Genomic DNA, 16407 nt, shown 5'->3' with positions numbered 1-16407 from the left:
ACTAGCGCTAAGCTGACTTAAATGGCTGAACATTTATTTGCCCATTTGATTGGGCATTTGATTGCCCATTTTCCCCTCTTTCTAGCTTTCTGGGAGCTAAGTATAGTTTTTTTAGACTGATTTTGACTGTTTGAGCAAGTTACTGCCATTCTCATAAAAAACTTGCACAATCTATCTCAATTCTTTAAATAATATATATCTACCTGAATACGGAGGTTATTCTTAAGGTTAAAATTATAGCCTAAGTAATGTTTTTCCTCAGGAGAATTGGAGAAATCCCTGACAACCTTTGAGATAAAGTTTGATTTTTTTCTGGTTTTGGTTGTTTCTCTATGGAATGATTTGGCTTTTATACTTGAATAATGACCTTCTTTACACTTAAACTGTTAAAATTATTAACTATATTGGATCAAAATTAAAAAAAAAAGTGCCTGAGAACAAATGTGGTTTGAAGGAGAATCAGACATTAAATGGCTTTCCCAGTGCATGGACAAGACAGATGAAGTTTCTCTATTTTTATAATAGTACCCTAAATTAATTGATATGGGTATTACAGGATCAGAGGCACGTCACAATATCAGATTGTAATTGTCTTGTTTGTCTTCACAGATCATTCTTCTGCTCTCAGGATTGCCTTAGAATGATCAGGTCCAGTAAATGGCCACTCTAGAATAGTCATAAGTAATGATATTTGGATTTCTGTCACATGGATATTCATATTTAATAGAGTATGAATATTGAAATATCACTCTTTATGTAGATCACTACTTTCATCTGCAAGATCAAAGACTATTTCTGAAAGAGCAATCTTACAGATCACAAATGGTTTTCCTTTTTAGTGCAGGCTATTCTGGCAACCATTCTGTACCACCATGGTATGTCATTACAAAGTATGGAAGCTTTTGTTTTTTCAAGAATGAAAGAAAACGTTGAGATTTTGTTACTGGAAATCACTTGGAAGCCTTTTTTCTTAATGCTGTGAAGGATTATTTTAATTTTCTTGACTATATGTCATCAATTTCATTTTAAACTCAGCTGATTCATGTATCTCTCTGAAAGAAAAAAATAGATTTGTAGGAAATCAAATATAGAAAGCATTGTGAGAAATGAATTTTCATTGGCTATGTCAGTTTGCTTTAAAAAATGTTTGTTTTTGATTTGGTAACTATATGTGATGAAGTAGTATTAGTGTACATTTTGAGTCTGGTTCGTTCTACAGATATGTATAATAGATTAAAATATCACTGCCATGATTTAGAGATCATTACTGAAATATTTTTCTCTTTTTTAAAGACAAACCTTTAGAGGATATATGCTCTTTTCTTAGCCTGAGAAGTAAAAAAAATACCTTCAAAACAAAGATTTTTTTATTTTTCTATCACAAGCCATAAAGATAAAATTTTTAGGTGTCTGCTGAGTTGCTACTTCTGACCTACTACCAAGGTAAAGCTTGTTCAGGGCTGTGTAGCTGTGTCTGTGTAGAGGTCAATCACAGGACCATCACAGGTCACTCTCCCATCTGGTGCTGTTTTACCCCGTTGTAATCCCTTGGATAGCAGAACCAGCTTTTGCTCGTGTTGCAATCAGCGAGCAGGACCATGAAAGGCTGAGCTGAATTCTTCCTACCTGGCCCAGGGTAGGCGGGTTGGCTCTAACACTGCTGGTTACTCTGCAAAGTGAGTGGGGAGAGGGGTTTGATCAGGCCACACTATGTAGTGGAGCCATCAGAGGGCTGGTGACATATTTTTATGTCTCTGATTCACAGATTTTAGAAGTGCTTTAGACTATACAGCTGATAATACCATTATGTTATAGGATATATTGCTGATAGATTCTCCTCCTTTTCCTGCTTTCCTCCTTGTTGTAAAGCTTCTCCTCTGATTGTACTTCCCTTCCAGCTATTTTTTAAAATTCTAATTTCTCATAATAACTCTTTAGATTTCTGTCTTTGATCAAAAAATGTTTGCATACAGTAAGTAAGCTTTTTACTAGGAGATTGAAGTAATTCAAATGTGATCAAAGAAAAAAGTGTGACAAATGCACAAGAGTTTCAGAGAGCACAATTGACCTTTACTGAAAGAGTAAGTAACTAGCTATTAATACTGAAGTTTTATTTATCAAAATTTAATTGGAGTGATCAGGTGAACTGCACAGATGATATCACAACCCCTAATAGCTGAGCATTGCAGTGCAGGGTGGGAAAGTTGAATCAGAAAGATGAGCTGTACCCTGAATGCTGATCCAGGAGTTAATCTGCTGTTTAACACTTGCTACATTTATTAATCTTACAGGGGATGTTCAGATTCCAGGCCCTCCCACCAATGTACATGCTTCAGAAATCAGCAAAACATATGTTGTACTCAGCTGGGATCCACCTGTTCCCCGTGGCAGGGAGCCACTGACGTATTTCATTGAGAAGGTACTGCAATGTACAGTGGTGTTCTGTGGAAAGGTGCTTTATTGCTGTGGGCAGTTACACTCAAACCATTTTCAGAACTGCAGAATGAGCAATAAAACTGTGGTCTACCAGGATTTGGAAGTGGGATATTAGAGAAGCATGGATAATCAAATGTCTTACTGCAAGTTTTAATGAGCATTGAAATTCAAGGACCAGAGAAAAGGATTCCCCTATGCTATTTTCTTACAGCTGTCTAAATGGGAACAAATAATTATGTATGTAGCAGTTAAAAAAGAAAATAAATAAAAGAAACATCTATAGTTTTCACAATCCTACAGGCACAATTGTAAGTTTTCAATCTCTCTGTAAAAAAGGGAAGTTTCTGTTAGTTTTGTGATAGAGCAAGGAATAAACAGTAACTCAAAATTTGATCCTGACTTCATGCAGGCTAATGGCAGCATCTACTATACACTGACATTTCCAGTTTATCTCCTGTAAGGTCAGCAAAGAGGCAGATGCCTGTCTCAAGTTCACTGCTCCCTGGTATTCTTCATGGCTGCCTTCCTCCTCTCTTTGAATTGAAAGGGGAATTCAGTGTTCACAGTAGGAGAGGTTTGTTCTTCATCCACCTGAGTGAATAAAATTTAGATAAATCTCCCCCTGAACCATGTTTCTAAATTATATTGGGTTGGAGCAACTTGTTACAGTTTTCCTTGTAGGTAAAATGGGCCTCATACCTGACCTCTAAAACACAGGTCAAGCTATACTTAGTTTTTATGAGTTATACCTCTAGCACATGCACCCTCTTACCATTCCACATACGCTAAACCTCTTCATAAAACTGCCACACATTCAATTTGCACCATGAATATTGTAACAGCCTTTTCTCAGGCCCTTACTATGCCAGTTTTTTTCTTTGCACATCTAAAATTCTGCACATTCCTCCACAATTTATTCCCCAGCTGTCCTGTTCATGTCATTCCTCATTTTGCAGCCCCCCAGCTTGTCTTTTCCCTCTGAGACACACAAAAAACCCTTCCACTTCAAAAGAACTCCATAGGCCATTTCTACACTCTTCATCATCATTACTTGCTGGATGTTGAACAAATTGATATAAAGTGAACACCACTCACTGGTTAAATTTTCCAGCAAGCATGACCATTTCTCCCACTCTGCCATATAGATTCGAAAGAAGTAATGACAATTTTTATAGAAAAAAGTATCTAGTTTTTCTTTCTATGTAATAAAATATAATCCTTTCTTGCATTTATTCCTACTTACATATGTCTTTGCTTATCTATAAATTTCAAGAATATTGATGTAAAGATTTTGAACCAGCTCTTCTCATGGAAACACCTTATTAGTTCCAGAATATGCAGAAATAGCCCAGATAAAAAGCTCAGAGGTAGATTTCCATTGAGTGGACACCTACACCTGGCTGGATGAATTTCATTCTAAGAATGAATTGGAAAAGATACGTTATCTGCTTGTTTTATACAAATAAATTTATATAGCTCCAGAAACAGTACACAGCAGTGACAATGATGGAAAAAAGTGTCTCATTTAAACATGAGACTTACTGAAGGAAAGTGAGAATGAGGACTAAAAGGCTATTATTAGAAAAGAGAGCTTCATTGTACTAATTAATACCTGAATCTAAAATATTTTTGCACAAATAACTGATATCTATGAACAGCTTAGTCAGTTCATGGGTGAATGTTTGTTTTTTGCTTTCCACTGTCATCTGTTAATTTACAACAGTTTCTAACTATTTTATTTTAAATAAAGAAGATTCCATCCTGAAGAATAAAAATGTATTTGTAAAGCTTTCAAGAGACACAAAATAGAAATGAATTTTCTGTTCTCTTGAAATACTTTTTTAACAGATAAATCAAATCAAACCACAGAAAAAAATGTTATGCTGATTCTTTGTGAAAAGAAGAAATTTATGCTTTTCGTGGCAAAAAGTAAAATATATGGCAAAATAATATTTATTTTATATTTTACAGCTTTTTATTATGAAAAAAATTGATGTTATATTTCTTTTTTTTTGTTGAGAACACTAGGTGGGTTCAGTACCTATGAGAAAGATTTTGATGTATGGACTCCAGCTGTTTACATTATTATTATTATTTGTCTATTGTAGGTGTCATAATATACAGGGTAGTTTCCAAGCACCCATGAAACACTGTTCCTCCTCTAAGAAGTTCACAGAGTCTATCAGATTTCGCTCCCAGACTTTCTGTTCCAAAATTTTATGAACATATAATTTCTATGCACCTATCTATGTGCCAAGGAAATTTTCTTCAATCTATTTATTAGGTACTTGGGTTTTACTGAAATTTCTGAATGATTCCATGACTAATTTTTGGTTAGAGTCAACAGTTTATGTGGGAAATCGAATGGACAGCAGACTTCTCTCAGAGTACGGATTTTCTGGCTCTCCTCCATGTGCACTTGTGGCGATGATAAGCTCAGCTGCTGCACTGAGAATACACAAAAGTAATTACTTTATTTGATGAATGCTTTTAGGGGACATGACCTTACCCAACAGAATAAATAAAGTTGTGAGTAAAGTAACATTTCCCTCCCTACCTTTCTGCAGAGTTTGGATTAGGGCTTGTTTGCTTGACTCCAAACCTTTAGGTGTTCATGTGAGTTTTGCAGGACATGAAAGCAATTCTTTGGGGCCAATCACAGTTGACAGTCACAGCCCTAAAAGAAGGCTGGCTGTATGTTCAATACAAGTGTGCATGTATTGAAGTCGAGACAGGCAAGGAGACAGTGAGCTATTCAGATCTTTTTGTAGAGTAATAGAATGCAGCAGCAATGAGAATTTGCATATGTTTAAGTCAGGCATTTGAGAGTGATCCTTCTCTCATAGCTCTTAAATAAATTCATGACAGGATGCAATACAGCAATATGTTCAATTTTTGACAGTTCACAGAAATGATTCATGGTTTTTTTGTTTTTTGTAGTCCATGGTTGGCAGTGGAAGTTGGCAAAGAGTCAATGCACAGGTTGCAGTAAAATCTCCTCGCTATGCAGTGTTTGACCTTGCAGAAGGAAAACCATATGTTTTCCGAGTGTTGTCAGCAAATAAAAATGGCATCAGTGATCCATCTGAAATCACAGAACCTATTCAACCACAAGATACTATTGGTAAGGTATTAATTGCAAGACATTAATGTTAAAAACAATAGATATTTTGCAAACTGGAAATAGACAACTCTCATTAGAGTATAACTATAATAATAGTAGTTGACTTTATTTGTGTTCAGTTCTGTGAAGGATTTAAAAAAGACCAAGATGCTAAATTTTAGAGACTTCCCTGAATTTTCCTAGTGATCACAAGCCTTAGTACTGAAAACAATAATCAGTAAAATTATTTTTAGTTATTCACTCTTTAGTGTTCTATTAATGTGACATCAAAAATAGGTTAATCACTAACTTTGATAATTGTATTTGCTGGCTCAGGTAATTATATACTTCCTAATTCCCTACAGTTTCATCTAGATAAGGTAGCCTTTAATTTCTTTCTTAGTATTCTGAGTTGCAAATTGCTGCTAGTGCACTGTTCCTCTGTCATACAGATGAGTAGACTTCAGGGAAAGATACAACTACATATTCAGTGGTGATTTTCCAAATGAAAATGAAGTGTTTATCTTGGGGTCACATTCAAAAATACAAATGAAAATTTAGGGAGTGGCTATTAATCTTGTTTTTGAAATATTTGTTTTGTTTTTGCACTTTTACGGAAGCCACACACAACAGCTTGATGTATTAATAACTGTCACCTTAAGTGCACATATCTTACTAGTACACTTTCTAGTAATATACAAAATATTTACAGTATCTGATATACCATACTTAAAAAATATAATCCATACTTTCAGCTTGATCTGTGACTACATGACAAAGAAAAGCATCTTTTGCTTTCATATATTCTTGATTTGATGTCTCATTAATGCATATAAATTATTTAAACCATTCAACATTCCCCATAGTAGGGAAGAAAACCACTGTATTTATTGCACTTAGTACAGAAAAGAAGCTATCCCTTAGGGGTTAACACAACACCTTCTGCATAACTCACAGCTTTAAATTAAGCACAATGCAGAAGAGTCTATTTTAAAGAGAAACTTCAGCACTGTTTTCAGAGACAGAGTTTGCCACCTGAGCTAAAATATATCAGAAACACTTGGCTCCTTTTAGTTGCCTGAACTTAGTGTCATTTGATATTCTTAAGGGTGACTGGGGCACCTTCATGGGGACAGAAATCATTACACAGTGACTGTTGGTACCTTATGAGCAGAAACTAAGTAATGGTTGGGGCATCCTAGGCCATCCTAAATGATACTTAAAATGATGCAATTTAATTGAGTGGTAAAGAGTATTGAGTTTGAGGTTAAAATCTCAATTTAGGTGTTTCCATGTAGGTATCTACACATGCAGTAGATGCTTCTGCTCTGACTCTGGCAATTGGAGCCTGGAATATAAGCTGACTGATGTTGTCATAAGTTGCCCCATGTCACCCAGCTGTAGAGTGTTTGTTTTGGGGTGAAAAGAATAATTTTCAGGACCCTACTGAGCACTGATGGAGGGCTCAGTTTAGCTGGCCAAAGAGACATCCTTTTCAAATGCTTTCAGTTTGCCATTTCAGAGGACTGTAGGTATTATCTCCCGAGTCATATCTGACAACACCATGAAGAAATGACAGATGGTCCAAACTGGCCCTAAAATAATTTGTGTGACTGAGTTAAGCCCTATCTCTTTGACTATAGTGGCAGCTGAAGGATATGTGCTTGTAGATAGACATAAAAGCATAAATGTAGGTACCTTTATCAAACTGAATCCATTTGATCTTACAAATTTATTGCATAACGTATAGCAGTATGTAAGTATTAATTTTTTTTAATATTGAAAGACTAAGTGGAAAACATGCTGCCTTTGTTTCATGATGCTTGCAGTTCTCTGCAATATCAATCTGAGGACACTAAAATATCTTCAAAAGGCAAGTACTGGGTGCTTCTCTTAATCTGTCGTGTTAGGCTGAGATCTTGCTCTAGTTTCTTGCATTGTGAAAGCTCTGATAGATATTTTATAGTGTACAGACTGTGTGCTTGTTCTTACTAAGATTTTTTTTTTCCATTTGGATCTCAATATTTCTGGTTCTATCTATGCTCATTCATCTGTTTAGATCGGTGTAAACTGACAATGAACTTTCTTTGCACGTAAAGTAAACTGCATACTACGGTACATTGAGAGAACTGTAGTCAACAGATTGGAGAAAGCTCTATCCTCTTTTTCTTGATGGTGTTGAGGTTGATCCTGGAGTGCTGTTTCTCAGTTCTGGCTTCCTTAGTCAAGAGGGATGGTTGTAAATTGGAGAGGTCTTCTGTATGGCCAAGGGATTAGAGAATGTGAAGGATTAGAGAGGTGTTTATTTAGTTTAAAACTTACAAAGATGATGGTGTCAAACTTCTCAGCATTGTCAAATGACAAATAGAGGCAAGAGCCAAAAATTGTAGCTTAGTAAATTCATTCTAGACATACTCTTTTAATGAGAGAGGTGCAGCGGGCAAGAGTGCAGTGCTGGAAAAGGTTGTGCAGGTAACTTGTGAAATCTCCATTGCCAGAAGGTTTCAAGACTTGTACAAATCAGTGACTGACACACTAGTTTAGTGTTGGTGAGGATCCCACTCTCAGTGATGGGGTAGAGGGACTAAGTGATCCTCAAAGATCCCTTCCAACCAGTGTTCCTATGCTTCTATGACATTCATCTAGCTACTTTTAGATAAACTTTTGGCATTCAAATATATGCTTAAAGTTATCCTGAAAAGCTCATATTTTTGGAATTGGGGCTATCATTACTTAACTGTAAGACAGTATTTCTTAATCCTCATGATATAGTTTATGTGCATTTCTTACTGGCACAGTAATGCTAAAGGGACATAGGCTATACATCAACCTCTTATTTGAGAGAGAAATTAGTGAGTGAAGATTTTCATATTTGAAAATATGAAACTTATATTTGAGTTTCACACTCATATTTGAAAATTTGTGGTCCTATAATTGGCTATCATAAAACCTGTATAAAATAATATAGGTAAGGAACCTCACATAGCATTCTGAGAAAAAAATAGAAAAAAGTATATTTGTATACACACACACATATAGGTATCCAGATTTAAAGAAATATATTAAAATACATATCATATTAACATGGTAGGAGTAGTTACAGCTGTAGTGATTAAATATGATCAAATTATACAGTGTTTCATCTAGTTCAAATAACTTTTATTTTTATGTATTTTCTAATATGTATATGTTTTATTTCTTTTTCTCAGTTTTACCATCTGCACCTGGTCAGGTGGTGGCCACAAGGAATACAAAAACATCCGTTGTAGTTCAATGGGATAAACCAAAACATGAAGAGGATTTATATGGCTACTACATTGAGTATTCTGTGGTGGGATCAAACCACTGGGAACCCAGTAACCATAAACCTATTAAATATAACAGGTATTGATAATGTTCCTGTATTTTGGGAAGTTTGAAAACTGCAGGATATTTTTATGGCAATTTATGTGCTAAGCCATAGGATTATAATTGAAGGAGAATGTTGAGTGAATGGGAAGAAAAACAGTCTGCAGACTCTCAGAGCCAAGATTTCCAAATTGCAGAGCAATTCTCTTCACCTTTTGATTTTTTTTCCATACATTTTTATATTCCATGACTTTGAGTTTTAAAAGCAAACTCTAGAAACATTCTGAGTGTCTTGGACATGAGAAAGTGCAAAATATGCCCTTTTAAAGTATGAGTTATGTTGTGGGGTAAATAGACCTGATGAGGAAGAGTATGAGAAAGGAGGGGGAATTCTAAAGCTTTATCACAGTCCACGAATAACAGAGCAAAAGGTCAGGCCATTTCTGCTATAAATATGGTGGCAAAAGTGCTTTGGCAGCTGACACTATTGTGCAGGAAAGCCAAGTGTCCCATTCCAGAAACATCAGAGCTCCCTGATCTGTTACATCTCTGGATAAAGAACAGTGGACCCTGTTTCTGATTCCCTTGTCATGACACTAGCACTGTTTCAATTTCTGATGATTTCTTACTCCCTCCTGAAGATATCAAACTTCATTATGAGATTCTTCAAGCAATTTCCTCTGTGAAAATCATAATTATTCTTATTGGAATCAATCACCAAATGCAAAAATTAGAATTTTAGTTTGTATTTTCTATAACAAGCACGTCATATTGTTTAGTGTATTATGACAGTCATTAGCTGAATGACTTTGTATTCTGATGAGTCCTTTTTTCAAGTAGTCAAGAAATTTGATTAAAAAACAATAGAGATTAATTCTTGGTCGAAGGGGGTTGAGAAAGCACAAAAATAAGAAAAAAAATTTCATTTCTTCATACTTGACCATATATTGCAATAGCATAGCTCTGAGTATTTTATTTAGTACAGTAATTACCTAAGAAACTCAGATCAAAACTGAAAACTATTTTTGACAATGACGATAAAACTACAGTGAAAAATACAGTTCTTTCCCAGAATAGATTAGAATTTAGCAAGACAAAGCTCAGAGGGAATATAATATATTTTATCTGACTTCACCTGCCAGATCAGTACTAACAATCTAATGAGTACTGTGATTTTTGCTACAGTGTCCCTTCCAGTTATATTGTACTACATCATGCCTTTTATTGTGGTTTCCCTCTTGGAAATATTTTCCTTTGTGAAGCACTCATGAAGTTGAGCTTTTTAATTAATACAACAATATAATGTTACAGCATAGAATGATTTCTGTAAAATATACACTAATATGTGATGCTGTCTTTTTTAACCCAGGTTTGTTGTTCATGGTTTGGAAACTGGAGAGCAATATGTCTTCCGTGTGAAAGCTGTGAATGCTTTAGGATTGAGTGAAAACTCACAGGAGTCGGAGGCTGTAACAGTGCAGGCAGCCCTTAGTAAGTGTGATTCTGTGCAACTCAGCTTCTTCTTTCCCAAATGAGTGACATATCTTCAGCAATCACCTCCTTTGGACTGATTTACTATAATGATATACCTTGCAGCCATCATGTGCATCTGTTTAATGAATGTCTATTCTCTGGCATGTGGCTATTCTAAAGAAAATACATTGTTTTATAAAAAAAAAAGTTATTTATAAAGACTGTTAGAAATATTGGGTAAGATGAACTTTAATGGCCCAGTTGCCTTTTACTCCTAGGCTGTATCAAAGAAATTTAAGTACTGAGTAAGTTAGACAATTAGTTTCTGAGTGACCTAGAGTGGTGCAAAACATTTTAGCACGGTATCTGCTCCATTTAGAAGAGTTCCAGTAAGTTATTACTGTGTAACTTAACCAAACAGAAAATCCCCTTTGTTTGCTCCAGGTTGGAGCACAGTCTACCTCCTCTGGTGTCCCACAAACAAAATTTCTGTGTAAGGTCAGTTGTGCAGCCTTCAGTGGGAACGGTCCATGTTGAGTGAAGGGTTAAATTAGTATTTGCAACAAAGAATACACAGGTCTGGGCTATCATGGTTCAATTTGAATTAAGGGACAGTGTCAGCTCCACACTGAAAAAATTTTTAATGGAATCCATTTTCCCCAGCAGAGTGCCCTCAACCTTTTGGAGAAAACCAGTAGACATATTTGTGAGAAATAATTCTCTAAAAGATTTATAATTCAGTGTAGTCAATAGAAAGTAAATTTGTATATTACTGACAAAGTTACTCTATTTGACTTTTTTTAGGAGGAAGTGTGTCTCATATTGGTAGGTGGTGCATGGACACTTGCACATCTATCACCACAATGTTGTAAATGCACTTGCACCTATTTGTCACTGTGTGCTTTGGAGATGAGGGTTGCATGGGGTATATCATCAAACACAGAGCACGTGGATCTTACACACACTTATGGGATGTGGACAGCTTTTATCCATTTTTGTAGCCTTTACAGGAATTTAGCAGGACTATTTATAGATGACCTAGCATTAGCATGGCCAGAATCTTTCTGTAGTATTACTTTAAGATTATTTACAGGTATTACTTTAAGATTATTTACAGAAATTTGCTACAGTCATTCTTATTTACCAAGAAGTGGCAGTAAATACAAAGGCCACATTTTGTGACCTCTGAGTATAGCACCATATCTGAAAAAAAAACTATGAAAGGGCAGCTCTGCTGATTGCTATTGGTTTTCATGGTGACCACTAGTACAGCTACAAGATCAGGGACTGTACTAATGTATTCTCTTCTGAATGAGGTAAGTTACATTCTCTCAAGTTATACTGGTAGTTCAACTGAAAGTATCAGATCAGCTTTAGGGACAGGTGTTTAGCTGTACTGACTGAAGCACTCCAGTGTCAAAAAGGGGTATCTTTGGGCAGACTTTCAATTATGGATGACAAATGCAAAATTTCTTGCTACAAGGGGTGCTTGCCAGTAGGAGGGAATTAAAAAGCTCAGCAAAAGGGTTTTCTTCATCCCTAGGAAGGTGCCTTGGTGACATTTCTGCTTCTGCTACAGAAGGGAGTAAACCCATGCAAGGAACCTCATGAAGGACATTACTTTTCTTCCTCAACCTAGGTTAAGTTATTGAAAGTCTAAATATCTTCTTTCTGGGTCAAAAAGCAGTCACAGTCTGAATAGAGCATATAATGTCAGGACAGTACAGGAAAACTGTGGTGGCCATAGATCAGTCAGTCACATGAGTTAATTTCATTCAAGTTTATAGACTCTTTTTTTTACTGGATGATTTTTACTGTATCCCATAAGTACTTGAGCAGCTTTTTTTTTTTTTTTCTTCCTAGGAAGAAGTCTTCTGACCCATTTAAATATTTTAGCATAATTTTTGGTTTGGAGACTCTGGCATTACTATTTCCCTGCAAAGATCATGTATTCTTCCTTGCTACCTTCTGAGAGGGCAAAATGTTAGGCAGATGTTTTAAAACCTTCCATGTTTATATCTGGTGATAAAATGAATGTTGGTTAGCAACTTTACAATTACTTTGCTCTCATTGTGCAGCTGAGAACAGTATGCTGCAGAAAACAGAAGCAATACCAAAAATGCTAAGCAGCTTCTACACTACAGTGCTTTAGACTCTGTCCTAACTCTCAGGTTGCTTATTTCCTTGTAGCTTGTCCTTCATATCCTCATGGTATCACTCTTTTGAACTGTGATGGGCATTCAATGACCCTTGGCTGGAAAGCACCAACATACAGTGGAGGCTCACCAATCCTTGGTTATTATATAGATAAACGGGAAGCGAACCATCAAAACTGGCATGAAGTCAACTCTTCCCTTATTACCCGGACGATTTACACGGTTAGTATTTTCTGCTCATTATATTTTTGTGGTTGAATTTTTTTCCTTTGGCTTTTTTTAACAGAGAAATTCTTTAAATAATTACTTCAACAAAACTAGGTGCTTCCATTCGGAGTGCAGCAGTGTTACACCTGGGCTAAAAGATCATTGCCATCCCCTACTGTGAAATTCTAATACAAATAAGACCATTGAGATAAGTAAATTTTGGAGGGAAAAGTGTGAAGCACATTTTTCACAAGGAATAAGAGGAATGAGCTATAAACTGTTCCCCAAGCTATTTTCATTAATGGTCACTATATACATCACCACTATAACAACATACAGAGAAAGGATGGAAGCATTTAGCAGGACAGATAACTGCTCTCTGTAGGACTGAGGACTTGCAAACAAAATGGAGATGAGTTGAGAAAAAATATAACTGTCTCTGTTCTTACTCTCAAAATCTGCCTTCAGCTGAAAAAGCATGTTTATTAATGTACTCAGCATTATGTCTTGTTACCTCCTTCACAGAGTACAGTTTTGAAATAAATTACTTCTGCTTGCACTTGCAACTCATGTAATGTTTCTTAAAATAAGGAAATTTGGATGTTAACTTCCACAGAGAAAAGTTAGAGAGATAGGATATAGCAAGTAATCAATCAATGTGATGTTTTTAAATTAATTTAAACAATCATATTTTACTCACAAATACTTAAATTTTATTTCTGCAAGTCAGCAAATTTCCTGTAAACCTTAGGACAGAAGTAAGTCTTGCAGGTATTTGACACTTAAGTAGAAGATAATAATGCAGATGAGCTGAGGAAGAAGGTTTCATGCACAGAAGGCAGGAAGCAATACTCAGATGCATGTGTGCTTGTGACTGATTCTATGAGTGGCATCTCTGACACAGCTGATCGACCATGGATGGTGAGAAATAAAAAAGGACAGGTAGGATAGGCATGAAAGGGCAGTGCTAAACAATGCTTTCCACATATTTTTATTTTTAATGCATTTGTAAATAAATGAGTAATGTAAATTAGGGCTTACCCTGGGAATTTAACTAGGTGTTTAAGTGTCAGTCCTGCCAGGAACTGTATTTGTGCCTAAAGGTGCATCTTTGTACATTAGTTTGAATGGCTAGAATGTGAAATACTGATGGTAAACAAAACCAAGACAGCTTTTAGTAGCACAGAATATTTTATGACATACTGCAAACAGAGAATGCCTGAGATATTCAGTACAGCACTGGGAAATCACTAAAGGTTTAATCTTCTCTGATAAAATAATTCTATGGGAGCCCCACAAATATTCTTTCCCTTAATAACCTGGGATTTCAAAGTCATTTTTACAGACTGATCTATTTTTCTATCTTTTGGGTCAAACTATATAGCTCCTTGTCTTCAGGAAAGTTTGTCTAAATTATTTTAGTGCCTGCTATTTCTGTGTTACCTTGTTTGCTTTGGTCTTGTATTTGATGCTACCCCATATGTTTGTTACCATCACATGTTCTTTATCATTAAAAAAATCACACCAAAATCCTTTTTTATCTCACATTTTCAAAAACAACTATTTATTCACAAAAATCTAAAACTCTTTGGTATCTCCACTAGGAGTACCACTCTTAGCTGTCTCTCTTGAGACATATGATTAAATATAACTGCAGGAAAATTATTCAGACGAATGAGGTGTAGAAGACTTGTTTTTTTGTATTTAGATGTTCTGAAAGAAGAAGGATGGAAGAGGGCTGCTGCTGTGAGGTGTTCTGGATATCAAGACATTCATGCCTTTTAGTCCTCTACTTTGATCTCAAAATCTGAGATGCTGGTGTGGGGATGGGCTCATTAGATAAATCAGAGTTCATTTACCAGGGATGTTTGCAGAGGATTATTATGAATTCTGCTCATCCCAGTACCAGTGCTTACTTTCTCACTTTGTAATGGTAGGAACATCAAGAGAAAGATTCACAGAAGCCACAAAATACTACTGAGAGACTCTTTCCTGGAGTCATATCAGAACATTGTGGAACTAATTGTTTTTTCTTTTATTTTCCTATAATTTCCTTTTCTTCCTAGGTCAGTCCTTTGTGACCTTTTTAAGCAAAACACAAAATTAACTCTTGCTTAAGTGAGTGGCTTATGAACAGCCATTCAGAAGCAATGCAGGAAGGTATTTAATTTTAGAACACTCCCCTGTAAGTATCTGCTAGTGGTCATTCATTGACTGGGCTCCTTGAATCTTTGCTCTGAACTCTTACAACTTTTCATGCCAAAATATGAGTGCTGTTATTCTGAGGATTATGTGACTGAAACGTGAACATATAATACAGAACTCACCAGTGTGTTTGGTTCAAGAGTAAAGTCTTCAAATTAGACCCTTCAGCACAGCAGTAAGGCCTGATAATCAATTAACTAATGTTTATAACCAAGCGTTTATTAAATGAATATAAATCATGGCTTTTGATATATTGAATTGTTTTCTCAAATGAAAAAAGGTAGAGGATTTGACTGAAGATGCCTTCTATGAATTCAAAGTTGCTGCTGCAAATCTGGTTGGAATAGGTCAACCTTCAGATCCCAGTGAGCATTTTAAGTGTAAAGCCTGGACTATGCCAGAACCTGGTAAGTATATTAGTTCTTCATGAATCTCAAAGTCCTTAAAACACAGCCATGGAGTTCCAGCCAAACTCTGCAGGATATATTTTGCTTAATTCCTTCCATAGTTCCTGTTGAGATTGCCCTTGCTTCTGAGATGTGTTAAAAGTTACGGCCACACCTCCAATGATGACATCTCTTTCCTGGGGAACAGATGACCTTTCCTTAGCTTGTTGAATGTCCCTTTCTTTCCCTGCTCTCACCAGCTCAGAAGAATGTTGGTCTATGTTTGTATCTCTATTACCTCTTGAAGCCCTACAAGCTCCACCTCACACTGTACAATATCTCTGCACCATAAAAGCAGTCTGTTAAGAATATTCCTGGAGTTTCAGACTCCAAAACTACATTAGCTTTCGGTCATAAATAACACATGAGAGGGGTCTGTTTCTTCTGTTTCTTGACGTAGAGACAAGTGGCACAGCTAGCCTTATATTCTCCAATAGCGTGCCCATGTAGGTGTGTTTCCCCTGGATTGTACCTAGGTGTTGCCTCAGAGATTGTTATTAGCCAGGTGTTAGAAAAATGTGCTAACAAACCTACAGTAGTAGTGGCAGTGCACAAACTGGAAACCCTACTCCAAATAAGTATTTTTCAATGCTGAGTAGAGCACCTGTAACTCTAATTTCTGCAGGTCATTAACCTGCTTACAAATCCCTCTCTTTTTGCCCTCTAAAACAAAAACTACATTATTAAGTTCCAAGTAGTTCCTTTATATGCCCATATTCTTTGCTGAAAAGGTGTTTGTCTTTATGTTTTCTAGTTAAATTCTTCAGAATTCAGAAATCTTACCATATGGATTTAATGACATGACCAAAATGTTGATAGTAAAAGGGTTAATCTCCTGACCTTTACTCACTTTAATTACATTTTCTTATAATCTTGTGATATTTAGTGTAAATGCATCATCATTTGAACAATTATTTTGCTTAAAGAAATTAGCTACAATTTATGCTCTCTACAGTTTTTTCAAAACAAAATTGAAATTATGCAGTGTGTAAAGAAGTGAAAATTATCCTTCATTTTAAATGACAGATAAAGA

General features: G+C 35.8%; 1 protein-coding gene across 1 annotated transcript in view; it reads left to right on the top strand.

Moving 5' to 3' along the window:
- MYOM2 (myomesin 2) overlaps window positions 1-16407 on the top strand; it is a 70234-nt gene that overhangs the window by 26043 nt on the left and 27784 nt on the right. Inside the window, exons 13-18 of the mRNA XM_031061421.1 lie at window positions 2292-2419; window positions 5377-5560; window positions 8749-8923; window positions 10257-10378; window positions 12551-12738; window positions 15209-15335. Of these exons, the coding sequence (XP_030917281.1) occupies window positions 2292-2419; window positions 5377-5560; window positions 8749-8923; window positions 10257-10378; window positions 12551-12738; window positions 15209-15335 (924 nt within the window). The remainder of the gene's footprint in view (window positions 1-2291; window positions 2420-5376; window positions 5561-8748; window positions 8924-10256; window positions 10379-12550; window positions 12739-15208; window positions 15336-16407) is intronic.

Source organism: Geospiza fortis, unplaced genomic scaffold, assembly GCF_000277835.1.
Source record: "Geospiza fortis unplaced genomic scaffold, GeoFor_1.0 scaffold56, whole genome shotgun sequence".
NCBI classification, from domain to species: domain Eukaryota; kingdom Metazoa; phylum Chordata; class Aves; order Passeriformes; family Thraupidae; genus Geospiza; species Geospiza fortis.
The sequence above is the reverse complement of the archived record's forward strand: the minus strand, read 5'-3'. Positions and strand labels throughout refer to the sequence as shown.